The sequence below is a fragment of the Trichosurus vulpecula genome, chromosome 2 (genome assembly GCF_011100635.1).
Source record: "Trichosurus vulpecula isolate mTriVul1 chromosome 2, mTriVul1.pri, whole genome shotgun sequence".
Taxonomy (NCBI): domain Eukaryota; kingdom Metazoa; phylum Chordata; class Mammalia; order Diprotodontia; family Phalangeridae; genus Trichosurus; species Trichosurus vulpecula.
The window spans coordinates 53955545-53983520 of record NC_050574.1 but is presented as its reverse complement, the minus strand read 5'-3'; the positions used below and the strand labels follow the sequence as shown (position 1 = coordinate 53983520).

The following is a 27976-nucleotide window of genomic DNA, read 5'->3' as shown; positions in this document are numbered from 1 at the left end:
ATTGACGCGTTTCCTAGGAGGTCGGGGCGGGATGTCGTTCTTCCTACCCAATGAGCTTCAAGAGGCTTCTCCCCCGCCCTTCGGGAGTTTCCGCTCGCGCTGCCGATACCCTTCCACCCGGACTTCCGGGAGGCCGAATTGGTTCCGGCGCCCGCTCGTGGCGATTGGACGGCTGCGGCCGGAGCACTTCCGGGTTGGCATTCGCGGGGCACTGTGGCGGCAGGAGGAAGATGGAGGCCGACCCCGTGTCTGCCGCTCGCGGGTCCCGCCGCGCCTCCGCCTCCATGCGGGCTCCGGGTCTGCACCTCCTGCTCCGGCTGACGCTGCTGGGCCTCGGCACCGCCAGCGCCAGCGCCGGAGCCCGCCGCACCCTCGTGCTGCTGGAGAACGTCAACCTGCGCGAGACCCACTCGCTCTTCTTCCGGAGCCTGGCGGGTGAGGGAGTGGGGGGCGGGGGGCGTGCGCTTGGGGAGGGAGCTGTGGGGGGAGGGGCAGAGGGACTGAGGGAGGGATAGAGGAGAGTGCGGAGGCCTGCGCTAGGGGAGGGGGATCATGTTAATTGACCGCGAAGTGGGGGCATGGGCAAGAGGGGGCTGGGGGGCAAGAGAGACGGTGAGTGAACCTGTGGGGTAAGGCGGTAAATGGGATGACGTGACTTACCCAGGGTCACACAGCTAGGACCGTCCGAGGCCAGATTTGAACTTGGGTCTTCCGGACTCCAGGGCCCTCTTCCTAATGTGCTTCGCTGCCTTCAGTAGATACTTTAGTTTGTTGACTGAGTGATTGGAAGAGTCTTCAGCCGAGATGTGGTGGGCCTCTGGAGGGGGAGGGGGATGGGGAAGCCGGCCTGGGTGAAATCACCCGTAGTCCATACGACTTAGAATTTAAAAGGACCTTCGAGGTCGCCCGACCTAGCGGCTTTGACAGGTGAGGAAACTGAGGCCCTTCCGTCGATTACACCGAGCTCCAGGAAGTGGGTGCAGGAATAGGGAGTGCCCTGGAGCAATCGATAGCCCGACTGGAATTGGGGAGGCCTGGATCTGGAGGCAGGCGGCCTTAAAGGCCCTCATCCCCTCCCCCCATCTCGTCTGGGTCTTTTGGCATCTACCCGGCTGTCCTCTGGATCTTTTGATGGCTCGGAGGCACTGGGGGCTCAGCTCTTTCAGTATTGAGCCGTCATGGCGAGATAAAAAAGTATACAGAAAACAGCTTTGCTGGCTTCACAGTTGTAGCAGCCGGCCTCGTTCGTTGTGTTCTAGAGGAGGGGATACAGATGTTTTCTGTCCGCTACCCTGTCACTGATTTGGGGGTGGATTCTGTCTTTTGATTGGCAGTAGAGTTAGGTGTAGTAGCTCATTTATACTTGAAATGGAGGCATGTTCTAAAATGGCATTAGGCATCTCAGTAAGGGAAAATGCGGGACTGCCTCTACCTGCCACCACATGTCCGTCAGTTCGTTACACATAAAGTGTTAAATTATCATTAATGTTTACGTGTGATCTATGAACTGTGTGTGCCATTGCTGAGGGCAGTCAAGGAAAGCCGAGTGGAGATAGTGGCATTTAAATGTTTAAGCTCAGCCTTCCGAGGTACAAAGGATTTTAATGGATAGAGATTTGGGAAGGACATTACAGGTGTAGGGAAGACCTAGAAAACAGTAGGTAAAGCGCTTCCTTCTCGCTCCTCTCTAGTCTGTAGAAGGGAGAGTAGTGGGGCCTGTGGACTTGGTGCCTTGCTGTGGGTGGTATTGTTGCGTCCTTATTTTCTTGCAGACCGTGGCTTTGACCTCACCTATAGGACTGCTGATGACCCCAGCCTGTCCCTTATTAAGTATGGGGAGTTCCTGTATGACAATCTCATCATCTTCTCGCCTTCTGTGGAAGGTAAGCATTTGTGGTCGTCAGCAGGGAGCATCTGGCCTTGAAGACAGCGGCCCAGGTATTGGAGAAGGTTCTGAAACATCGGTTGCTCCTTTCCCCACCTGCCTTTTGGCAGGCTCTCAAAGGAGCCTTCCTTGTTACGGATGGTCCACTTTCAGGCCCCTAAAGCTAGGGGTGGGTGGTGCAGAGCCTTCACCAGCTATTGCCAGATGGGCCAGGCGGCTGACCTAGGCTACCTGCTGTTGTGCTGAGAGGCTGGGATTGATACTTAAAAGGTTTTCTAGAACCAGAATGGCAATACAATGGTTTGAGGCCCCAGCCTCATTCGTTCACCAACACATCTATTTTGTGCCCACGATGTACGAGGTGGTGCACTGTGTGTAAGCACACTGACTATGTAGTGGGGTGGGGTGAGGTAGGAAAAGAAGGAAAGCATCATACAGGGAGAGTCAGGTAAGTACAAAGAATAAGGTCCCAGCAAAGAGCTGCAAGGAGTTTGAGGTGAGAGTATTCACTTTTGTTTGGAGGCAGAGAATGGGGTTAGACAAGACTTCTGTAGGTAGTAGGTGGTGCCCAGGCTGGGCCCTCTACGTGTAGGGCAGAACCCTTGACACAGGAGTGACTCATTGTGCCTTGATGATTTCTTTCAGATTTTGGAGGCAATATTAATGTAGAGACCATCAGCTCTTTTATTGATGGAGGTGGCAGTGTCCTGGTAGCTGCCAGCTCAGACATTGGTGAGTATGGCCTTTCCTCCAATTCAAGACATTTCCCTCCCCATCACAAGTGCAGATTGTCAAATTAGTTTTTGCCCAGCCTGGGTATGGCAGTGCCATCAAACCCTGACCTTGTTTCTCTATGGCTCCAACTATGGTATATTGGAAAGAAAATTGGTAGGGAGTCAGGAGACAGGTTCAGAGCCCAGCTCTGTAACTGAGTGTGAAGCGAGGCTGGCCAAATCTCTTAGGGCCTTAGTTTTCTTACGTATAAAATGGAGGTGATGATTCTTGTATTGCTACTTCTGTTTGCCTAACTGGATTGTTGTGAAACTCACATGGGATAAAGAGATTTTAAACCAAAAAGCGCTGTATGGTTACAAGTTGCTGTTGTTGTGAGTAAAGGAAATAGAAGCTGTGAGCCTAGTGTGGGGCCCCAGAAGATTCTTTTGGGGGGGATGGGGAGATTCCTCCCCTCACTTCATTGTGGAATTTGTGATGCAAGAGAGGCAAGTTGGGGTGAGAGGGAGATCATTTAACTGTCTTGTATTGGAACCATCAAGGCAACAGGTTGGCAAAAATTGTAGAATGTACGACGGGGAGGGAGTGAGAGAGAGTGTGTGTGTGTGTGTGTGTGTGTGTGTGTGTGTGTGAGAGTGTGACAGTGACATCAGTCTGGAAAGGTAGCTTGGAGCCTGATTGTGAAATGCTTTTAGATACCAAGCAAGGGGGTTCGTATTTTTATCCTGGAGGCAAGGAGAAGCCATTGGAGCTTCTTGAGCAGCCAAGTGTCTTGGTTAGTTGTGGGCTTTAGGAAGATCACTTTGGCAGCCATGTGGGAGACCAACTGGGAGGCCATGAAAAGAGTCCATTGAGGTGGTTTGATCTAAGGTAGGAGATGTGTGGAGAGGAGGGGGTAGATGCTCAGGAGGGAAAAATCAACCAGCTTTAACAGCTGATTGCATATGAGGGTAAATCAAGGATGTTTCTGCGGCTGTGAACTTTGGTGGCTAGAAGTAGGTTTAGGGGAAAATGTAATGAATTCTGTTTCAACCAAGTTGAGTTTGAATTGTCTGTGGGACATTGAGGTGGAGATAGAGGGCAGGCAGTTGGTTTTATGGAACTATAATTTGAGAGGTGAGATGTAGCTCTATAGATGTGGGGATTGTCTTCATAGATACAATAGTTGATCCCATAAGAGGTAATGACAGTGTAGAGTAAGAATCTTAGCCTGGAGTTCTTGAACTTGGTTTTTTTAAAAACATTAATTTGAAAACTATTTCAGTATAATTGGTTTCCCTTGTAACCCTATGTATTTATTTTGTGCATTTGAAAACATTCTGAGGAGGGTGTCCCTAGGCATCACACAGACTGCTAAAGGGGTCTGGCCTGCAAAATGGTTAAGAACTAGACCCAGGAGAGAGGCCTGGAGTTCACCCATACAAAGAGGTGGATGTGTCAGGAGTGACTGTGCAAAGGACACTGAGAAGGAGTGTCCTGACTGGGCAGAAGAGCACTATGACAGAGTACCCTCGTGAAATTCAGGGAGGAGGAAAGAGTACCCAAAAGTGGAAGTGGGGTCTGGCTCACTGTAGGAGATGCTTCAGGTCAGTCCAGAAGGACAAGGACTGAGAGAATGCTGTTGGTGACCTCAGAGAAAGCACTTTGATTGGAGCAGTGGGGACATGGTACCATGGGAGAAAGTGGAGACAGTGAGAAGAGACAGCTTTTTCTAGGAGTTGGCTGTGAGAAGGAGCAATGTAGTCCAATGACTTGAGGCAGGGGTAGGGAACCTGCAACCTTGAGGCCACATGTGGTCCTCTGGGTCCTCAAGTGTGGCCCTTTGACTGAATCCAAACTTCACAGAACAAATCCCCTTAATAAAAGGATTTGTTCTATAAAACTTGGACTTAGTCAAAAGGATGCACCAAAGGACCTAGAAGGCCATCTGTGGCCTTGAGGCTGCAGGTTCCCCAGCTCTGGGCCTTGAAGCAATGGCAGGGTCAAGGATGGGGGAAATGGGAGCATGTTTATAAGCAGCAGGGAACCAGTGGATAAGAACCAGTGGATAAAAAAGAGGCTGAAAATTAGGAAGAGAATGGGAATGATCCTAGGGGAGAGAGGGATAGAGGGTACAGATGAAGGGCTTGGCCTTGGCAAGAAGCTGGAAGGCACCTCATTGTGCCTAGAGCTAGAGCAAAGGAGAATGAAGTGGAAGGGATTGGAGCAAAGAGGGAACATGATGATGCTTGGGCTGACAGAGAGGCAGTGGAAAATGCCACACAGAACTTGTTTCTTCTTGGTCCCTAAATCCCTATCCTTAAACTGTGGTAAAGGCTAAGTTGGGAATTTCCTGGTCTGTCTATAGGTGACCCACTGAGGGAGCTGGGCAGTGAATGTGGGATTGAATTTGATGAGGAGAAAACAGCTGTCATTGACCATCACAACTATGACATCTCTGACCCTGGAGAGGTAAGGACCCAGTCTCCGTGATTCTCAGGCAGAGGGCAGAGAAGGGAGGGGCCACGGTGGAGAAGCATCACTGCCCGGGAGGCCCCTTCTCTTTACCAACTCCGCCGCCGGCCTCTGTTCCTTTCAGCACACACTCATCGTGGCAGACACTGAAAATCTCCTCAAGGCCCCAACCATTGTAGGAAGAACATCCCTTAATCCCATCCTGTTTCGGGGTGTTGGGTAAGTGATCCAGCAAAGGTTGGCAGAGACCTCCATGAATTGGGAGGTGGGGTGTCACTTTTTCCTTCTCACAGGAAAATAGCAGAAATTTTCCCTGGGTACAAAACAAAACTCACTTTCTTTGGCCACTAGTTTGCCCTATGAGCATGAGAATGTTATTCTGTTCTTCATTATTGGGGGTAAAACTTCATTTTCTCAGGATAGAAAGTGTCAATTTGTTTGGTTATTTTAAAATGGGATTCACCCCTGGGGAGAAACAGCCACCAGGGCACTCCAGGTGCCACCTGCTTGGCTCGGCAGCGTATGCCAAGCCCTGTGTATGCACTGGCCTCCTTTCTTTCCCCTGTAGGATGGTAGCTGATCCCGATAACCCTCTGGTATTGGATATTCTGACAGGCTCCTCCACTTCATATTCCTTTTTCCCAGATAAACCCATCACACAGGTGAGTTCCCACTGGAGTACCTCTGATTCCAGCCCTGCCCTTAGGAGGCTTCAAGTAACCCAACCCTTGGGCATCTGGTGCCAGGTGACACAGCTTTCCTGTACTGACTCCAGGGGTAGAATTTGGATGAGCGAATCATACCTCAGGGGATGGGTGGACTTTGAAAGCTGGGGTGCTGGGTAGGAAGTGGAAGGACATTTAAGAAAGCTAGGGCAGGCCATGCTATGTATGCGCCCAAGCACAGGATCTTAGAGTCTGTGTACTCAGAGTGAGTTAGCAACAGCCCAGTGTTTGGTCCAGGGCTCAAGCTGATAAGAAGCTGACTTGATCCTGTTTTGGTGTTAGTATCCCCATGCAGTAGGAAAGAACACCCTCCTGATTGCAGGACTCCAGGCCCGGAACAACGCCCGAGTCATCTTCAGTGGCTCCTTGGACTTCTTCAGTGATGCCTTCTTTAACTCGGCCGTGCAGAAAGCCAGCCCTGGCTCACAGAGGTATGGCGGCAGGGTTTGGTAAGAGAGGAGCAGCCACAGGCAGGGTTAGCTTAGCTATTCCTAGATGTGCACAGCAGATTGTATGTTCCCTGGAATCATTTAAAGATGTCTGTGGGAGAGAAGTAGATGGTAACCTCCCTGTGGGCTCTTTCCTCTTCCTAACTGCTGCTAACTCAGCTCTTCAGTGAAACCTTTGGACTTCTATGTGGTTCCAGGCTGTCACTTAACTCTCATCACTAAATCTTCGTCCTTTGTAAAGAGAGGGTTGTGTAGACTGTCTCTGACCCCGTCCAGCTTGGCAGCCTTTGATCGCAGCATGGCCCAGCATGCCTTTCCCTTCAGGCCAACACAAGGATGTTGCTGTCACTTCCCCTTTCTTTCTAGACTCAGGGAGCTTTAACATGCTGTGATTCCAGTGTGATAGAAAAGCCAAAAGGGGCCTTGGGGCTGCCTGGCCATCACAGTTCTCTTCTCTCTGTCTTTCTTGTACAGGTACTCCCAAACAGGCAACTATGAATTGGCGGTCGCCTTGTCTCGGTGGGTGTTCAAGGAGGAGGGTGTGCTTCGAGTAGGGGCTGTGTCTCACCATCGAGTCGGAGAGAAGGCCCCACCCAATGCTTACACTGTCACAGACCTCGTGGTAAGGACCTGCCAGGGCAAGGAAGTTCTGGGAGTGTATACTTTGCTTGAGAAAGGTTAAATGCAGAACTTGATGAGGAATTAAGGGGAAATCTCTCTCTGTAACCCAGAGATACCATTTGTGGGTGAGGGGCAGTAGCTGACATTTACCTGGTAGTCTTGGCCATGACCTTTGTCATGCCCTGCTTAACCCTACCTTGTGCCTTAGGAGTATAGCATCGTGATCGAGAAGCTATCAGAAGGCAAGTGGATCCCCTTTGATGGAGATGATATTCAGCTAGAGTTTGTCCGGATCGATCCTTTTGTGAGGACTTTCTTGAAGAGGAAGGGTAAGTGTAAATGGTGGAGACAAGGCAGCCTCCTCTCCCCCACCAGGCAGGATGGGTCCTAGGCTGGTTTTATTAACTGCACAGTTACTGTTAGCACCTACTTTTCCTCTTCATGGTATTTAGCCACACAGTCCCTTTGACTCCCTCTCTGGATTCCAACGTGCTCAAATAGGGTAGCGGGGGGACATGCAGGTCACAATAGGGCAAACACCTACCTCCAGCGGGTAATTGCAGTATCCTGAAAAGGTGGGTTAGATTTAGGAGTGATAGGATCTTGAGTTCAGATTCTGGTTCTGACAATGCCTGTGTGGCTGGGCTACCTTGCCTTTGAATTTTATACTTGATGCGGTTGGGGCTTTCCTAGGTGGCAAGTACAGTGTCCAGTTCAAGTTGCCGGATGTCTATGGGGTCTTCCAGTTCAAAGTGGATTACAATCGGTTGGGCTACACTCACTTGTACTCCTCTACTCAGGTAAGTAGTTGAGGGCTCAGGATGGGCAGAACCATCTGCTCAGGCCAATGCCTGGCCAAGCCATCAGTCTAAACCTGTCTGCTCCCTCTCTTCTCTTTCTTGCAGGTGTCTGTGCGGCCCCTCCAGCACACACAGTATGAGCGATTCATCCCCTCAGCCTTCCCTTACTATGCAAGTGCTTTCTCTATGATGGCTGGGCTCTTCCTCTTCAGTGCTGTCTTTTTGCATATGAAAGAGAAAGAAAAATCTGATTGAAGGGGCAGAGCCCTTGGACACTCCTGGGCTGTTGGTTTGACAGGTGTGGGTGGCCTGGACCAGCCTGACCTCTGTGAGAGACAATTGGGTTAGCAGGGGTGGGGTATCATTTCCAGCATCTCTGCCCTGGGGTCTTTAGTGGCTGCAGCCACCCATTCCCACTTGTGAAATAAAAATGGGTGTTCCTGTGACTGGTTCCTGATCCGCGTAAATCACAAGCCACATAGTCACATTCTACCTGTACTCGGGACATTTTTTTGGTCCAGTTGACTTTCTGTATTAGATCACTAAAAACCTTATTAGGGCAATGACACCTTAAGCCATTGCTAGTATGTTTTTATTAACTATTTTGCATTTAAATACCAAACAGTATCTGTGATAAAAGATAAATATCTTAATAATAGCTAATTGAGATACACATATGTATATGCTTATGTATATACATATACCTGCCTGTCTAAAAATTGGCTCTCACCTTTGGCTATTACAACTATTCTTGCCCCCATTTTATCGATGAGGCTCAGGGGTCTGTGTAGCTTGTAATTGTCAGAACTAGGCCTTGGACCCAGGTCTCCTCATAGCCAGTAGTTCAGGGTAGCTGGGCCTGAGCTTTTTTTTTTTTTTGACATATGAGATGTTTGTGAAAAGGTGTTATTTTTGTCCCCAAACATAAAACGACACAAAGTCCCTATTATTCATTTCAAGGCATATTCTACCTTTGTAAACATGCATTTAATTCTTGAAAGTAGCTCTTAGAAGAGACCTCAGTCAGAAGGAAGCTCCACAGCACACCTTTTTCTGTTTCTTGAGATGTTGGATGTGCTAAATAGAAGGCTTCCAGAAAGCTGCTACAAGAGCCAGGTTTTTTGATTTTTCCTCTCAGAAATGCACCAAGACCACACTGCATGCTTAACAATTAGGTAATTGTTAAGCCCCCCCGCCCCCCACCTCTTTCAGCATGAGATCCTCTAATCCTAGAACCACAGAGCTCTAACTTGGACCTTCTCCATCGCATTGACTCAGCCAGCCTTTTCCCCCCAGCGCAAAAAGATTGTTTATGCCTTAAGTTTCTTGTGAAATAAAGGAATTTCATTTTTTGTTAATGAGGATCAGATTCTTTTGTTTGCCTGCTCCCTCTAAGTGACTGGGCAAATAAGGAATCGATTTTTAGTCTGATTTTTCTCATTTTGTGTAGACCAGGAGCTGAAGCCTAGAGGTTAAGTGACTTGCTCACTGCTGCATATCTAGAGTTAATAGCTACAACCTGATCATGTAGTGACTCCTTTCACAATCCTTTCAACAGTTTCCCGAGGCTTTTGCATCTCCCTTGCTCTGGCTCGGGCCTATGGCTGGGAGCCCATGGGTCCCCTCTCCACTTCATCTCCTTATTTTCCTACCCTGCGTGCACACAAACCACCTGCACCTGCAAAGCCACTCGGTCCCCTTGAGATACTGTTAGGACACAAAGAATGCTGCTAAGTGCTTTTAGTAAACCATGGGTGACGTGGGACTGTCAAGGGGCTGCCCTCCAGGAACAGAGAAGGAATGCAGCCTGACAGAGGGCTTCATACTCCAGGTTAGCCAAGAAGCACATCTTCACTTTGGTTTCTACACTGCTCCCCTCTATCAGCCGATCGGTCAGCAGAGCAGCAGCTGATTGGTGAAGGAGCCAGCCGATCATCTTGTCTGATTTCAGACTCTTCATGGCCAAAATGCTTTCACCCCAGAGGCTTAAGTGAAGCACATTCGCTGCTATTCGGGCAGATGGTCTCTGAAAGAGAAGAGAGATGTGATGAGCCACAATACAGTTAGCCCACAACCTGCCTTACTATGCTAAATACCAACATTATTCACTCATCTCTAGTGAGCACATTACCCTCAACGACCCTGGGAGGTAGGTGGTCTGGCTGCAGTTTCTTTTAAAGAAGAGGAAACATTTCAGAAGCTAAAAGTTCTCTCATACGTTTTCTCTACTGTATTAGTTGAATAATGAGTTCTGACTTTAGCACAAATTCAAAATGTCTACCTCTCCTGGGAAGCCTATTGGCTAGTCTATATCTGCTGAAATCTCTGCTCTGTTCCCTTGATGTGCATTAAAAATTTCTTCTCAAAACACAGCTTTCTCTTCTGAATGACTTCTATTTTTTCCTTTATTTTAATACTGAAATTTTCTTTGGGCTCCAAATTCTTTCCCTATAGCTCCTCCCCCACCCATTGAGAAGGCAAGCAATATATCGATTGATTATCCATGTGCAATCATGTAAAACGTGTCCATATTAGCCATGTTGCAAATAATATTTTAATTTGCACTCAAGTTCCATCTGGAGGTGGATAGCATTCATTGTGAGTCCTTTGGAATCGTCTTGGATCATGGTACTGGTCAGAATAGCTTGGTCTTTCACAGCTGATCATCATTACAATATTGCTGTTACTGTGTGCAGTGATGTGGTTCTGTTCACTCTACATCAATTCATAAGTCCGGGTTTTTCTGAAACCATCCCCTTCATTTCTTATAGCACAACAGAATTCCATCACAATCTTAAAGCACAATTTGTTCAGCCATTCCCCAATTGATGGGCATCCCCTTAATTTCCAATTCTCTGCCACCACAAAAAGAGCTGCTATAATATTTTTTGTACAAATAGGTCTTTTTCCTTTTTCTTTGGTCTCTCTTTTGAAAGTCCTCTACTTCATTAAATATCTATTTCCTTTCCATAAAGGATTATACTCAGTTTTGCTGGGTAGATTATGCTTGGTTGTAATTTTAGCTCCTCTCTCTTCCAGAAACTCTCCATTCCTTTAACTTGGAAGCTGCTAAACCTTGTGTGATCCTTACTATAGCTCCACAATATCTGAATTGTTTCTGGCTGCTTGTAATATTTTCTCCTTGACCTGGGAGCTCAGGAATTTGGCTGTAATATTCCTGGGAGTTTTCATTTTGGGAACTCTTTCAGGAGGTGACTGGTGGATTCTTTGGATTTCCTATTTTACCTTCTGGTTCTCAGATATCAGGGCAGTTTTCCTTGATAATTTCTTGAAATATGATGTCTAGGCCCTTTTTTTTGATCATGACTTTCAGGTAGTTCAGTAATTCTTAAATTATCTCTCCTTGGTCTATTTCCCAAGTCATTTGTTTTTTTCCAGTAAGATATTCTACATTTTCTTCTATTTTTTCATATTTTTGACTTTGTTTTATTGTTTCTTAGTGTCTCATGGAGTCATTAGTTTCCACTTACCCAATTCTAATTTTTAAGGATTATTTTCTTCAGTGAAATTTTGTACCTCCATTTCCATTTGGCCAGGTCTTCTAAGGAGTTCTTCTCTTCAGTGAATTTTTGTGCCACTTTTACCAAGTTGCTGACTCTTTTTTCATAATTTTCTTGTATCACTCTCATTTCTTTTCCCAATTTTTCCTCTATTTCTCTTATTTTTTAAAATCCTTTTTGAGCTCTTCTAGGAATTCTTTTTTGGCTTGAAACCAAATCACATTTTTTCTTTGAGGCTTTGGATGTAGCTGTTTTTGACTTTGTCATCTTCTGAGTTTGTATTTTTTTTAAGCCAATATTTTATTTCATTTTTGCTTTCGAGGAGTTCACACTTTCTACAAATTTTTTTTAATTTTTCTTTCTTAATTTAGTATTTAATTTTTCCCCAGTTAAATGCAAAAACAATTTTTGACATTTGTTTTTAAAACTTTGAGTTCTAAATTCTCTCCCTTCTTCCCCCCCGCCCAAAGGCAAGCAATTTGATATAGGTTATACATGTATAGCCACACAAAACATATCCATAATAGTTATGCTGTGAAAGAAAACAGACAAAAAAAAAGTTTGTGTTTTGACCTTCCCTGTCACCACAGTAACTTTTTATGGTCCTGTTCTTTTTGTTGTTGTTTGCTCACTTTTGTAGCCCATTTCTTGACTTTTACCTTTATGTTAAAGTTGGGCTCTGCTCCTGGGGTGGGGCAGTTGAGCGCTGTCCCAAGCTTCAGGTTTTTCATGCTGTTGTTTTCAGAGCTGGTTCTGGGAGTTTGTAAGTTTCCAGTTCTTCCAAGTTGTTATGATCTAAGGAGAGGTATGGTCACTGCTCTCCTGGCCTGTGAATGACCACATGACCAGGGTCCCCCACTTCCCTGTGGCTGCATGCTAGTGCTCTTCCTCACCTTGGGACTGTGACCTGGAACTGCATATGGTCAATGCGACAGAGTCCTGCACCCAGTGCCAGTTGCCATCTGTGGGCTCTGGAAGCTGCCTCTACCAATTCAGTCACCCCCAAGGCCTGCTGCTGGACTGTGCCTCACTCTCGCCCCAGTGAGGCAGAACTTTTCTGCCAACCATTGAAGTTGTCTTGGGCTGAAAAATTGTTTCATCCTGTCCTTTTATTGGTTCTGTCACTGCAGAATTCATCTTGAGGTGTTACTTTTAAAGTCGTTTGTTGGCTGTTATTTTTAACTTGTCTTATGCCTCTTTTACTAAGCTGTTAATTCTCTTTTTATCATTTTCTTGTATCACTTTCATTCCCTAATTTTTCCTCTATCACTTTTATCTCTGTCTTTAACTCTTCCAGGAATTCTTCTTGCGCTTGTGTACAATATGCATCCCCCACCCCCCCAGCCTTTAGGGCTTTTGCTTGTAGCTGTTTTCTCCCTGTTGTCTTCTGAATTTGTATCTTGGTCTTCCCTGCCACCACAGCAGCCTTTTATGGTCGAGTTCTTTTTTTGGTCATTTTCTCATTTTTCGAGCCTATTTCTTGACTTTGAATTTTATGTCAAAGTTGGGCTCTGCTCACCCTAGGGCAGGAAGGGAGGTACTGTTACAAGCTCCAGGCCTTTTCCTGCTGGGGGGAGAGGTGGAGGGGTGGAGTCTGCAGATTTTCAGTGCTTCCAAAGAGGTATGATTTGGGGAGAGGTGTGGGCACTCTCCTACAGCCCCAGCTTCCCTGCAGCTGCAAGTGCCGGTGCTCCTCTCTGCCCTGGAGCCAAGACCCAGAACTGGGTATGGGCAATAGAGTTGCCCAACAGCACCTGGTCCTGCATGCAGTGTTAGCCGAGGGTGCCTTGTAGTCTCTTTCTGAACAGCTGTCTAATCATCCCTTTCCATCTCTGGGCAGTAGGTTCCCAAAGCTGGGGCTGCCACCATGTGTGCTCCTAGTTGTCCCTCACCCTGCTGTCACAGACCTCTCCTGCTGCAGAGAGGTCTCATCCTGTCCATTTCTTGGCTCTCCTGCTCCAGAATTTGATTTGAGGCATTATTATAAAGTTGGAGGGGAGTGCTGAGAGACTAGCTGGATTGCTGCCTCTCTTCTACCATCTTGGCTCCGCCCTCTCTTCTAAATGACTTCTAACAATTTATATACTCCCTCAAAGACAGGAAAATGAACTAAAATTTCTAGAATTCTGACCAATCAATCATCTGCCTAGGTGGCTCCCTGCATGGCAGGAAAACAAAATACATTTTGAGCGTCTGAGGATTAGCCTTAAGCTTTAGGAAACAGCTTATGAGTACCTCTCTCACTGTGGTGCTGACCTCTCATCACAACCTGGCAGCCCCTGAAGGTGAACTGAGTTTTCAGGCCGTAAGACGGTGTAAAGTGGCGTCAGCCCTCACCTTGCTGGCATCCCGCTGGAGCAGTGCCCTCACCAGCTGCCTCACGTCCAAGGGCACATTCTCTGGCAATGCAGGAAGCTGAGACTCATGGTAACTGCGGCTTTCCAGCTGGGTCTTGCCATGTCCATAGAAGGGATTGGGGAGTCCAAAGATCTCATAGGCAATTGCTCCCACTGCCCAGGCATCAGCTTTGCTGTAGTTGATCACTACCCCAGGACCAGGACAGGCTGTTGACACCTGCATGGGAAACAAGAAAGAGGTGGAACCTCTACCACCTTTGTGCAGCTGGTGTTTCCACAAAGAATATGTAGGTCATGTGGTCCCCTTATGTAAATCAAAATCACACTGAATGGACACCTGCTGGCCCAGGCATGACTACATTGCTCCTTGCTTAGACAACCTTGTATGTCCTTTTTAAGCTCAGACAGAACTTAAAAAAGATTAAATGTCCTCATGATAAGGGTTACAAAAGGTCTTCATTGGGTGTTGTGGGCCAGGAAACAATCTGTATTCATGTAGCACTTGAAGGTTTACAAAGCATTTTTCTCACAAGTATTATCTCCATTTTAAAAAAAGAAACTGAGGCTCAGAGGTAAAGTGACTTTGCCTCCAGTCTCACCACTTGTGTCAGAGGTGGATTTGAACCCAGCTCCCTCTCCAAATCTAGTGCTCTTCATACCCCCACACATGCAAAGACCAAGGGGTCCTAAGAATAATGGAGGATCAGGTTTTGAATCCACTGTGTAATGGGGGAAAAACCCAACCATCTAATACAGGAAGGGGTTCCTGCCTAATGACAAACACACAGCAAGTTACCTCAGGAGCCATCAAGCAGCTATTTCCTCCCCGGTCCACGTACCAGCTGGTGAAAGGCAATTGGAGGCCAATGCTCTCATCAGCCAGACAGCAACCGAAATCTGTTATTACCAGCCAGGGGCAGCCAGCTGGTAAGGCAACAGGCAGGGGCCAATGAACAATCGATGAAGAGGAGCCTCCTCCCTCCCTTCTCCTGTCCCTTCTGGCTTCAGAACTAAAGTCACAGGTCCCTGACTGGCAGAGACTCTTGAACCCGGCTAGGAGCCTAGGGGGTCACCTAGTCATTTTACAGATGAGGAAGCTGATGCCCAGTGAGGGGACGAGGCCCCTTCTGTGTCACGGGGCAAGTCAGGACCAGACCAGAACCTACATTGCCAGCTTCCAGTCCAGGGCACTTTCTGAAACCTGCTGCTGCCTCTCACTCCTCTGTAGCAGCAGAAGACAGATCGAAGGGTCCAGGAATCTGGGCAGTAAGGACAGGGCCTGTTTGGGAAAATGGCTGCTGTGGGGCTTAAAAAGTTTGAGACATAATTTCTGGGTAATGTAATCATTTTATTAATAACGCCAACATTTTAATAAAAGGATGGTCATTCGGCTGTGTCTCTCTTAGACCAAAGACCACCATGACAGTGAGCCTACAGCTTATATGCCCATTGGAAGATGGGTGTTTTGACGGTAGCAGTCAATTCTGGTTGGTTAAAAATTAATGAGAGAATGAATATTACAATGAGGAGCTGAGAGTGACATCATGTCAGAGAGACCACTCCCAGCCTTGGGCAATGTAGTCAAAGAATTCATCCCCATCCAAACCTGAGGGGAGCACAATGGCATCCCCGCCTGGGTAGGGTCTGATCAAGATTGTTAAGAAAGTTAGTCCAAACTCATCATCACTAATGTCCTTCAAGAGACTGAACTTTGGAAATCAGGACTATAGAAAAAGGGGGAAAATCTGGATCTCCCCAAATCACTGGTTATTAATAATCATTTGTCTCACTGGCATACCAGAAGACTGGAGGACCACGTGCAGTGAAGGGTGGACACCGATTTAAGAAAACCCAATTTGCAAATATCCAAAATTAAGGAACAGACAAAAACAGCAGCCATTTACTATTTGTTAACTTCATTTAAAAGAAAGGCCATAGAAGTATTTATGGATTTGGAGTTATAAGGCTCCAAAAGGCCATCTTACTGCCTGTGAGATCTTGGACTTGTGGACAAAAGTGAAGTGACAGGTAAAGTGCTGGACTGGAAGGAAGACTTAGGTTCAGATTCCACTTGTAACACTTGAGACTAGCTGCATGACCCCAGGCAAGTCAGCTAGCCTCTCTGTGCCTCAATTTCCTCATCTGTAAATGAGGTAGTTAGATTAGATGGTTTCTAAGATCCTTCTAGCTCTAAATCCTATGAATCTCTGACCTTGATTTAGGCAACTGATCCATTTCTTCATTTTAGAGATGAAGAAACTGAGGCTCAAAGGAAATGACCAAAGGCCTCACAGGGAATAAAAGCAGAATCAGGGTTCAGACAAATCCAGGGCTCTAACTAACTGCATGGCTGCCCATGTTTTAGACCTAAGATGGGCCTGTCAAGAACACCAGGAAGGAAGCTGGTGATCCACAAGCTCTCTGGGGGGAGGTGTGCAAAGTCTTTTGGGGTCCCCTCCACACACCCCCCCCCCCCATGAGAAGTGACATGTTCTGCAGAAGGCAAGGGCAGAACAGTGGCCTTCTCAGTGAATACAAGTGCCAGGCCACCTACCAGAGTCAAACTCCATCAGGATGTTGTCCGACTTTAAGTCCCTGTGTGCGATGCCCTGCTGAACCAGGTGAGCTACCCCTTCCAACAGCTGCAGGATCATCATGGTGGCAAGGCGGGGGCTTGGAGGGCGCACCTGCAGGTACTGGCGCAGGGTCCAGGGGTAGCTGGCACAGAGGGAGGCAGGTTCACTTGACCGGCTCATTTCCTATCTTCTATGCCTGGGACTAGTGATCAGAAAGGATTTCCCTTTGCCTCTATCTGGGACCTGCCTGTCTTCTTATTTCCACTCTGCATCCTATACTCTCCTCCACTTGTTCTGAAACCCAAAGGACGACACATGGTGGCACCAGCCCTATCCAGCTCATTAGGACGGCCAGCAGGGTTTGGGGGCACGGGGAAGGGAGTAACACACACATCCTAACTAGTGAGTGTTCCCATCCAGCACATCCCACTTGGAGGCTTTTTCTCCTGGACAACCCCCTGCTATCTCACACCGAGCAGTAACCATGCAGTTGTACGTGGCCAGCTCCCACACTCCAAAAATGAGGTGGCTCCCCAGGCAAGGCCCAGGCTCCCACAGATCTCACTAGCACTTACTTCTTCATAACAAGGAATAGCGTTCGTCCATGACCTAGACCTGAGGGGCAGAGCTTCGGAGGCAAGACATCAGGGTAGTCCACCAGGGCCCCAGGCAGGAGGGGCACAGACGAGGTGAAGGCCCGGAGCACCTGGATAATGTTGGGGTGTGGGGCCAGCTGCTTGGAACCTTTCTCGTGTTTCCTGTTTCAGTGAAAGTGAGGGGACACATCAGGCCAGGTCTTGGACATGCAAAGTAGAATGTGACTGCTCCAACTTTATAAGGAATAGCTAACATGGCAGAGGCCAGGTATTTACATAAGACCCTTCTTCCAAAGCATAGGGCCATGGCAGGCAGGCTGCTAGATCTAAGATCACATGGACTGGACTGGAAGAGCATTTACTTCTATCTTATAAGCAAGGTCTGCAAGAAAATGCTGATTACTTATTCATTCATCCAATCAAAAGATTAAGTATCTGTGACATATAACCTATCTTAAGATAGACCTATCTTAAGTCTATTAGGGGCCTCACTTCACATCCCTATTATTATTCATATCTTAGCCCTCTGGCACTACTTACCTGCTCAAAATTCTGCAGTGGCTCCCCACTGCCTACAGAATAAAGGCCAAACTTCTTGGCAGAGCCCCTGAGCTCATTTACACCTTAGGAGGATGTGGGATTCAGAGCTAGAAAGGACCCTGGAGACTTTGTGGTCTAGTTTTCTCATTTTACACACCAGGATACTAAGGGCCAAAAATATTAAGTGACTTGCTCGAGGTCACCAACACAGCTGGGTACAACAGAAAGGACTCTCTCTTTGGAGTGAAAGGAGCTAGGTTTGAACCCTGACTCTGAACTCAGAGACTCCAACCTTATCCTTTCTGGGCCTTGGTTTCCTCATTTATAAAGTGAGGAGGTTGCCCCTGGAGGTCCTTTCTGGCTCAGATGGGATCCTCTGTCCCACACGCCTGGATTCAAACACAGGGAATGTAAGCTCCTTAAAGGCAGGGAACATTTTGTGTTATTAACTTTGTATTCCCAAAGCCTAGCAAAGTGTACAGTTAATCAGTGTTTGTGGGCCTGACCTGGCTGGGCCTTCACATGAGGCCTTCAGGCCTGGATGCTGCCACATCCTCTTGAGTTCCACTCTCCTTCTCCATGTGTGACATCCCAGTCGATATGTGAGCTTTCTGGCCTCCATCTTTGCTGACGTCCCTGCTGAGATCTTAGGTCACAGCAACGTACCCTGCACTCTGTACCTCTCCTTGCCTCTAATGGATTTTATGTAGCTATCACACACCTGTGCACACCTCATTCCCCTACCCCACGGGAGTTACCCTGTATCTACCTTAGTGTCTCCTCCTGTACCAATCACAGGCCTCCTGCCATGGACCTGGAGATCAGTGTTAACCAGCTCCATCTATATGGGCACGTGCTTGTGGAAGCCACTAGAGGGCGGCCTCTGCCTGCATTTTGTCAGCAGCCACCAACCTTCCAGAGAGGAATCTGGAATGGGCATCAGCAGTCCAAAAACTGGGAGTCCTGGAATGGCCTGACCCTCGGAATCTTACCTCTTTACCAAGCGAGCTAAGCCCATTCGTACAGAAGACCATTTAAAAGCTGGAAGGGCCCTTAGCGATCTGCAGGTCCCACCCTCATTTGGGAGGGTGCTGCCAGGCTGGGGGTGGTGCCAAGCTCAGCACCGGCAGGGATTCCTCCATGGCCATCACCTGCCTTAGCTCCAGAGTCAGGGGAGGGGCAGGTGGGTGGGAAGGGCAGGCCACTACCTCCTGAGGCAGCCTTTTCTACCTTGGACAGCTCTCTCCATCACTAGGCCTAAAACAACCTCTTGGCAACTTCTATTTGTGGCTCCTGGTTCTGTCCCCAGGGGCCCAGGGGCATGAGTTTGTTGCCTCTGCCAAGTCTGTCCTCTGCTGCATTCCAGTGCAGTCCACTATGACCCACTTTTCCCTCATCCCCCACCCCACCCCCAATCTCCACCAAGGGCTACTGACACTTACCTGAAAATGGCAGCCCCATACTCCCCAGACAGGGCCATGCGGCTGGCTGGAACCAGTTCCTGGCTCATGGTGCTGAGGATGGCTTCACTGGAGGAACCTGCCTATGGCGAATTTCCAACAAACAGAGCATTATACAAACACCAGAGGCATCAGACACAGGATGAGACAGGGTGTCAGGAGAGGGGACTATCATGGCAAGGTACAAGCATTCCCAATGGCCTAGGATGAGAGCACCCCACCCCCAAGCCCCATCTCCCATTTCAAAATCAGTCACAGTCTTCCTAGCGCTGAGCACCTTTCAGTGACAGGCCAAGCAAGTCTTCATTCCCTCTTGTGGGAACAGGGGGTAGGTAAAGGGATAAGGGGTGCCTAGAGAGTGAAGGGGGACGGGCAGGAGAGGCACCGCTGGAGATGTCCCAAGCCTGGGACTCCTGACAATACCAGCACCTGTAATATTCTCTTAGAGTGTCACATTAGCCACAAGGCCCATGGAAAGAGCCCATGTCCCATACGGATCAATTTCTCTGGCTTTTGTAAGTGAAATAGCTGTCACTCACAAGTTATTCCCCATTTCTCATTTCTGACTCCAAACCTAATCAACAGACATGCTCAGGCTGGCCACTTCTCTAACAAAAGCCAGACTACTTGACATCTTCTAAGACGGTGCATCCTGCCCCTGGAATGCTAACAGGCCATGGGGAAGGAAGGCAGCCTGACAAGGCCAGGTACTCCACGTTCTGTACTCTGAGGGTGTGAAGCCCCCAAATCAACCACTCAAGGCTCTGGGATCAGCTTGTTTACTATGACTGACTGGTTAGAGACTCCTGACCTGGAATCTCTCACAAGGGAGGGTGAAGAGGACTAGCCATTGCAAACATCCTTTCTGATGTCTGTTTATCGACTGAAGAAGGTTACTTTGTCCTTCAAGACTGGTACTCTCACAGGAGAGCTGCAAGGGGGTGATGTACTTACTGAGATGTTCCACATCATCTTGATGGCTAAAGGAAAGGCCGTGGCTGTGTGCTGAGCACTCTGCTTGCCTTCTGACTGTGGGGCAATGGCTGGGTCCTGTCCCAAGAGAAGCCCATCCCTGGGGCCTTCCTGCTTCTGGAACCAGCTGGGCATAGTGGCTTCATACACTGCAGCACTGCACCCCTTGCCAATGGACTGTCCGATGAGGTATTCCTCCAGCTGGAAGCCCTGCCAACGCCTACTTGCCAGAGGGTCAGGAAGCAGCTTATTTTTCTGGGTAAAAATTTCCTATATAGGGGAGAAAATAGGCCCTGGTGAAGCAAGGGGCTAGCTGAGGCCTGTATGCCCAGAGCTTTGTGGACAGAGCAGTGCTGAGGAAGAGAGATCACTCAAGCAAGGTCAGATTGGGAGCCAGCAGAAACAGAAACAACTGCCTCTTGTTGCTAGGCCTGAGCTCAGGCATAAGCTGTCAGGCCTCTTTCTTTTGTTGTTCAAAGCAACTTTGCTGCAAACGCTCATTTTTTTTTCCCTGCACAGCAAAAAAGAATAATTGATTAGGGGTCAGAGTTTCTGGACTCTCCAGCTGGCACAATTACTGACGTGCTGTCCATCTGTCTCCTGGCACCAACTCAGAGCTCTCTGTGCTACAGAGATATCTCTCTTTACAAAAACCTTAGATGACAAGTATTAGACAGGTACTGGGCATGGTGGTGAGGGTGATGGGCAGTGTGCCACAACTGGCAGTCAGGCTAATGACTTGTTAATGCTTTGAGGCCACTACTGCACACAACCAAGGTCTCCTGAAATCTGAAGGTGATTCTCTCCCTCAGTGTGGAGCAGAAGGTCTTAGTAACAAGGGAAATCTTTATCAGGAGTTGTTGGAAAAGGGAAAGGCATGATGATGGGTCATCCACCCCAAAACTGGCTTTCCTCTCTCTGCTAATGGAATCTTCCTGTCAGACTGGTCCCTCCTTCTCTCCCTTCTCCCTCACATCCAATGAATCCCCATCCAAGGATCCCTAAGTCCTAAGGACCTAAGGTTTTTGCATGTCTTCAGTCCCTTTCTTTCCATTGCTTCTCCTACCCCCCCAGTCCAAGCCCTTTTGGGGGGACAACCGCAGCAGTTCTTATCTTTTTGGGTGTCACAGCCCCCTCTGGCAGTTTGGTAAACCTTTGGGACTCTTCATGCTACATTCTTTAAAACTTGTCATTGGAGGAAATGCTAAATTTCTGTTACAGGTTAGGGCAATGACTTTGAAACTAATTCACAGAATCCAAAATCTAGACCTGGAAGAGACCTCAGACCTGTAGTCCAACTCCCTCATTTTATAGGTGAGGAAACTGAGACCCAAGTTGTCCAAGTTCACTCCAGTAAGAATCCGGGTCCTCAGGCTTGAGAAGCAGGACAGGACTCTTTCGCCTGTACCACACTGCTTCCCCTTGCCTCCAGTCTCTGCCCTTTCTCCATTCATCCTGTAAAGATTGTCAAATGAATCTTCCAGAAATATTGCCTTAATGACGTCAGTCCTCTCCTGACAAGCCTTCAAAGGGCCTCTCTGACCGACACAATTAAACATGGAGCCCAGCATGCAGGACCCTTGGAATCTGGCCCCAAGTGAAGGCCCGCAGAGTGGGGGAAACCACTGCCTTGTGACATGTCTGCGTCACCTCTGGGGAGCTCTGACGGTTAGGAAATGCTTCCTTAAAGCTCTTCTCCCCTCCACGGACATGCGGGGCTACACGTCTGTCAAACACGCCTGGCACAAACCTGTTTCCACCTTCTTCTCACATTCATGCTGCTTTCTCTCTGGATGACCTGATCAATTCTCATGGGTTCAATGACCATTTCTGTGCTGATGATTCCCAGATCTATATACCAGGTAAGTGGTACAGCAGTAGACAGAGTGTTGGGCCTAGAGTTGGGAAGACCTGAGTTCAAATCTGACCTCAGACAATTACTAGCTGAGTGACCCTAGGGAAGTCACTTATCCTGTTTGCCTCAGTTTCCTCATCTGTAAAGTGAGCTGGAGAAGGAGATGGCAAACCACTCCAGTGTGTATGCCAAGAAAACCCCAAATGGGGTCACAGAGTCAGACACAACTGAAATGACTGAATAGCAAGAGTCCCCCTCTCCTGAGCTCCAGTCCCACATGCCACAAGCTGCCTATCGGGCGTTATGAGCTAACTGTCCCGAGGCACCACAAATTCAGCATGTCCACAAGAGAACTCATCACTGCCCCCACCCCAACACCTCCTCTTCCTAAACAATGCTCAAGGGCACCAGCACCCTTCTGGTCACCCAGGTTTGCAGCCTTGGTGCCAGCTTCCTCTTTCCTCTCACTCGCCTCCTCCGCATCGTGACCCTTCACCTCCACGCCTTTCACCGCCCTTCTTCCCCCTCACACAGCCACTGCCCTGGTGCAGGCCTTCTCATGTCTCTGTGGTTTCCCTTCCTTGAGTCTCCACATCCCAATCTATCCTCCACTAAGCCACCAAGGGGATTCTCCTAACTCACTGCCTCCTCTTCTCCTGGATTTCTCCATCTCTGTAAATTCATCAATCCCACAAGATGACATCATCTCTGAAACCCTCAGCTCCTCAATACCACCTGCCCTCCCTCCCTTGGACTGGAGAGGGCTCCTCCCAGATCCTTCTTCAGCGTTGAATATATGGTAGACCCTTAATGTTTTTTGACTGTGACACTCCGATTCCTAGGTCTGCATACATCTCCCTCTCCCGCCTCTTCTCAATAAACTACAATGGCTCCCTATTACCTCCAGGATCATAGATACACATAGAAAAGCTCCTTTGTCTTTTTACACATGACTTTGCTCTCTACACTCTGCAATCTGGCCCCGCTGGCCCCCCTGCTGTTCTGCACTAAAAAGCATTCCATCTGCCACCACTGCACCTTTGCATTGGCTGTTCCTCACACCTGGAATGCCTTTCCTCCTCTCCTCTGCCTCTCAGATTCCCTGGTCCCTTCACGGTCTACATCAAACTTCTCCTGCTTCTCCTGCTGCTAGTGCCTTCCTTCCCCAAACCACCTTAAAACGCCATTATGTGAGATTCGTCTAGCTAGCTAGCTTTCATTTGAATATCCCACTAGAATGGGAGCTCCTTGAAAGCCCCGGGCTGCTTCCTTCTTGTCCTTGTATTCTTCCCCCTTAGCTCAGTTCTGACACACAGCAGGAGCTCCCTCCGCTGCTCCACCCACCCCGTACTGTTTACACCCCCCAGCCTCCTGTCAGGTTTGTCCACACTGGTCACTTGGTGCTTCACAGTTACTCTAGTGTCTCAACAGCACGCAGAGCGGCAAGAGCTCTGATGCTGACCAGCCGTGTGAACAAAGACAAGTCGCCGCTGAGCCTCAGTTTCCTCACCTACCTCACAGGCTTGTCATGAGGTAAGAGCTTCGTAACCTTATGGGACTAAATAAAAAGAATAGCTACTTACTATTAATGACTAATTACTGCTTTAAGGTTTGCAAAGCACTTTATACTTATCAATAATCTAGTGAGGCAGGTACTATCGTAATCCCCTTTTACACATGCGGAAAACTGGGCACAGACAGCTCAGAGACTCGCCCAGGGGCTCACAGCCAAAAGGCTGAAGCAAAATTTGAACTCGGGCCCTCTGGACTCCAAGTCTGCCACTCTTGGCACCATGCCATTTTTGTCCTATGTATGGTATTTGTTACTTTATATGGCTCTCATCTTGCCCACAAACTGCAAGCTCTCGAGGTCAGTGGCCATGATTTTGGGCCTGCAGCATCGGCTGTTCTATTAGCTAAGTGGACAAGTTGTCTGACCTCTGTCCTTGTTTCCTCATCTGTAAAATGAGGCTGTCTGTCAAGAGGACAATGCTGAGCGAGCATCGAAGCCTTAAGTAAAGGGGAGCTGTTATCATGATCTGTGAATCTCTCACGGAATCCAGGAGAGTAACTTGTGCCAAGGAAAGCCCCAATAAATACGTGCTGATAGACTGAAAATGAACCAAGAAGAAAACATGCTTTTGGTCTGTCTCTCACCACCTCCCCACCAGTCACGCAGGCTGGCGGCCCCAGCATCCCCTGAAGCTTCTCTTGATCATTTACTCTACAAAACAAAGCAACTAAGGCCATGTGGTAGGAGTGAAGAAGCAGGACTATGTGGTGGAAAGGTCTGGGGGTCAGCAGTGGTTCTGTCTCCTCCACTGACACACCCGGCAGAGAACCTCCCCAGACTTCCTGTCCTTGGCCTCTGCTCATCAGAAGCATGGGAAGAGCCAAACCACAGAGTCTGAGGTCACTGAGGGCTGCCTGAGCTCAGCTGGGATGTGGCACTGGGTAGTGGGAAGAATCCTTGGTCAAGAGTCAGAGGACAGAAGTTCACATCCCTGGTTGGTCCCTAACATGCTTAGACATTTCAAACTGGATGTCCAGTAGTCACCTTAAACTCCACATGTTGAAAATAGAACTCCTTCTCCCCCGGAGGCACCTTCCCACTCCTCCTACCTCCCCAGTCCCTCAGGCTGGCTCTCTCTCTCTCTCTCTCTCTCTCTCTCTCTCTCTCTCTCTCTCAGGGGGGGGGGGGGGGCAGGGGGTGTTCTGCCTGCCTTGAGTCTCTCTCCACTCCAATCCATACTTCACTGAGCCACAAAGGAGTTTTCCCAAAGTTCTGGTCTGAATATGTCCCCCCCTCTACTCAATAAACTCCAGTGCTTCCCTACTGCCTCCAGGAACAAATACAAAATGCTGTTTGCTGTTCAATGGCCTCCTTAACCTAGCCCCCTCCTACCTTTCCAGTCTTCTTCCACCTTCCCCCCCAACTTGTCCTCTGATCTAGGGACACTGGCCTTCAGGCTGTTCCACAAAGGAGACCCTCCGTCTCTCAGCTCTGGGCATTCTCTCTGGCTGTCCCCCTTGCCTGGACTGTTCTCCCTCCTCATCTCTGCCTCTTGCCTTCTCTAGCTCCCTTTAAGTCCTGGCTAAAATCCCACCTCTACAGGAAGCCTTTCCAATGCCTCTTAATTCTGGTACCTTCCCTCTCAATTATTTCTTTTTTATCCTGTACATACCTTGCTTGAGGGCAGGGACTTCCTTTGTATGCTGAGAACTTAGCACAGTGCCAGGCACAAAGCAAGACCTTAATAAATGTTGCTTCATCGTTTGATCTTGGGCAAAGCCATTCCCTTCCTTGGGTCTCAGTTTCCCTATCTGCAAAATAATCGGAGGCACTGTGCAATAGTGAGAGTCTTGGAACTAGGAGTTGGGAGATCTGCATTCCAAGTCTGGGGCTTCAGAAATAACCTGTTTTATGACCCTGGAAAAATCACTTAAACTTTCTGGGCTTCAATCTTCCCCTCTGTAAATCAAGGATGTTGGGCCAGATCAGGGGTTAGAGGTTCCTATGTGTGAATGTACTACATGAGTTTAATGACAGATTTAATTACATTTGGTGTCAATGACCATTTCCTTTTAAGTTCACTGGCATGACAGTCAGCATCAGTAAATTCCATACCACTAGGGAAAGCCAGTTAGTTAGACCCTATTGAGATCGAGTGTCCTAAGTAGCTAAAACAAGTTTTTGCTTAAAATCTCAGGGTGGTTGTACCCTGAATGCAAGGGGGTTACAGAGCCTCCAAAGCCTCCCCTACCTCTGACATTCTGTGAGTTAAAGTCCCAAATACTGGGATAGAGACAAAAAAAAAGTCTCAGCCCTCAAGGAACTTACTGGGGATACTCTGTGTGCTCCCTGCCCCCAACACCCTAACACCACAGGCTTGGATGGGGCCTGCTTCAAATCTAGGCTCTGCCACTTACTGGCGCTAGCTTCTTACATGTGCTAGCTTCTCCATCTTTCAAAAAACGAGAGGGTTGTACTAGATGACCTACAGGGTCCTTTCTGGCTCTAGAGATGGCATCTATGATCCCTTAGAAACTGGACACTGTCAAGTCATAAAGTAACAACAAGGTTTGACCGAGGATCTGGGTCATCTGGATTCAAATCTAGAACTCTCTGTGCCACATGGTACTGCTTTAAAGGATTTGGAAATGGAAGACCCTCTCATCCAACCCCCTCCTTTGACAGATCAGACTAAGGGGACCAGCATTCATGCCAGGCAGTCTGCTAAGCCTGTTGTGGTTCACTTGTTTCAGTCCCATCTGATTGATTCTTCCTGACCCCATTTGGGGTTTTCTTGGTAGAGCTACTGGTTTGCCATTTCCTTCTGCAGCTCATTTGACAGATGTGGAAACTGAGGCAAACAGGGTTAGATGACTCCCCCGGGGTCACATAACTAGTAAGTGCCTGAGGCTGGATTTGAACTCTGGAAGATGAGTCTTTCTGATTCCAGGCCTGAGCTCTACTACTGCACTGCTAGGTAGTAAGCGCTCTTATTATCTGCAGATTAAATTAGAGGAAATTGAGGAAGACAAATTAAGAAACTTCTTCCTAAGTGTCTGAGGTGGAATTGGAACTCAGGTCTTCCTGACTCAAGTCCCAGTGCTCTATCCACTGTATTACTTGCTCAAGGTCAGATGGATAAAAAATGACATAATGAAATTCAAAGGAAGTTCGAAGACTCCAAGTTCAGTACTCTTCCCACTGTAACACAATCTCTCAGCTACGATGTTCTCCACTCTAAGACCTCTTCTAGTTTTAACATTCTATGTCCTAGGGTTCTTTCCAATTGTGACTATGTTCTATGTTCCCACCTCCCTTCAACCACTAATTTCCTGTGTTCTAAGGTCCCTCCCAGCTCTGACATCCTGGGTTCTAAGGCCCCTGCCAGCTCTGACATTCTAGGTTCTAAGGTCCCTCCCAGCTCTGCTATTCTAGGTTCTAAGGACCCTCCCAACTCTGACATTCTGGGTTCTAAGGCCCCTGCCGGCTCTGACATTCCCTGTTCTAAGGCCCCTGCCAGCTCTGACACTCCCTGTTCTAAGCTCCCTCCCAGCTCTGACATTCCCTGTTCTAAGGCCCCTGCCAGCTCTGACATTCCCTGTTCTAAGCTCCCTCCCAGCTCTGACATTCCCTGTTCTAAGGGCCTTCCCAGCTCTGACCCCTTCTTACGTCTTAAGGTCATTCTAGGCGTGACATTCTGTGCTCCCAGGTCCCTCACAACTGTGACATTCCACGTGCTAGGATTCCTTCGCAGGGTGACCCCGCACGTCCCAAGGTCCTGGGCTCTGAAGCGGTTCCAGCTCCGTACAGTGCTGACCTCCCACACTGGACCCTAAGTTGTCTCTCCCAGGCCTGACTGCGCCTCTATCTCGGACAGCGTAGGCTCCTCCCCTCCCCCCAAGCAGACGCTCCGCCCCGGGCTCAGGGTTGACCTTGCCCCGCCTTCGCTAGCTCGGTCTCGGCGGGGGCCGGTCCTAGCTGCCGGGGTCGAGGCCCTCACCTGGATGTCGCGGCAGGCCGAGGCCGCCCGCTGCCCCTCCGCCTGTTTCTCCTCCACAAGCCCCAGCCCCAGGCCGAAGGCCAAGAAGACAGCGCGGCCGCAGGGGGGGCCGGCGCCCCGGGCCCGCAGCACCAGCTGACGCTGCAGGCGGGCCGCCAGCCCGGCCACCGACTCTCGGAAGAAGCGGTAACGGCTGGGAAGGCCCAGACCCAGCCCCGGCCCCGGAGCCGGCGCCGCCGCCCCTCTGGCCCCGAGGCCCCAGCCCGGCCCCGGCCGTTCCGCCCGCCCTAGGCCTCCCGGTGGGCCCGGCTTGGCGGAGAAGCGCAGCAGCAGCGCCCGGCCGAGCTGCAGGCCCCGGCCCAGCGCCTGTCGCAGAGCCATGGCCTTGGCCTTGACCTAGCCCCCAACGACACCCAACAGCACCAACCCAACCGTCCGCAGGGCCCGAGCCGGCCTGCGCACGCGTCAGCTCCCGCGCAGGCGCACCGGCCGGAGGCGGGGAGCGTTCTGCCCACGAGGCGATTGTTTACAGACTGCCGCGAGGGGGTGGGGCGCAGGGCGAGGGTGGGGCGCATGGCAGCGTTGGTGCGCAGGCGCGGCGCCTGGAGCCTGAGACTCGTCAGCCTGCCAGGTTCATTCGGCTCAGCCACCTGCACGGGAGCAGGAGGTGGTGCAGCACCTTCCCCGCGCCTTGAATACCTCCAGTGATGGCGCGCTCATTACTCATCCAGTCAGCCTAGAACACTTCGGGCATAGCTCTTTCCAACTCCTCCTGACCCCATTGGGGTTTTCTTGGCGAAGCTGCTGGAGCAGTTTGCCATTTCCTTCTCCAGCTCATTTTACAGATGAGGAAACTGAGGCAAACAGGGAGAAGTGACTTGCCCAGGGTCACACAGTTAGCAAGTGTCTGAGGCCAAAAT

General features: G+C 49.1%; 2 protein-coding genes across 2 annotated transcripts; one reads left to right on the top strand and one right to left on the bottom strand.

The window, feature by feature from the left end:
- The first annotated feature begins 16 nt into the window (after positions 1 to 16).
- Positions 17 to 9018, top strand: DDOST (dolichyl-diphosphooligosaccharide--protein glycosyltransferase non-catalytic subunit). Its single transcript, XM_036743135.1, is given in 12 exon segments — positions 17 to 202; positions 204 to 435; positions 1773 to 1883; positions 2531 to 2617; positions 4965 to 5068; positions 5196 to 5290; positions 5640 to 5733; positions 6079 to 6227; positions 6720 to 6867; positions 7075 to 7195; positions 7560 to 7666; positions 7772 to 9018. Coding segments are annotated over 12 exon segments (1569 nt in total). The 5' UTR covers positions 17 to 31; the 3' UTR covers positions 7922 to 9018.
- On the bottom strand, positions 8532 to 27514 carry PINK1 (PTEN induced kinase 1). The gene is made up of 8 exons (XM_036743134.1): positions 27057 to 27514; positions 19671 to 19958; positions 18699 to 18799; positions 16696 to 16878; positions 16099 to 16262; positions 14341 to 14468; positions 13525 to 13761; positions 8532 to 9692 (listed from the first exon to the last, which is right to left on the bottom strand). The coding sequence occupies exons 1-8, from the start codon at positions 27435 to 27437 to the stop codon at positions 9435 to 9437; spliced, it is 1740 nt and encodes a 579-aa protein (XP_036599029.1). The 5' UTR covers positions 27438 to 27514; the 3' UTR covers positions 8532 to 9434.
- Between the last annotated feature and the right edge of the window lie 462 nt (positions 27515 to 27976).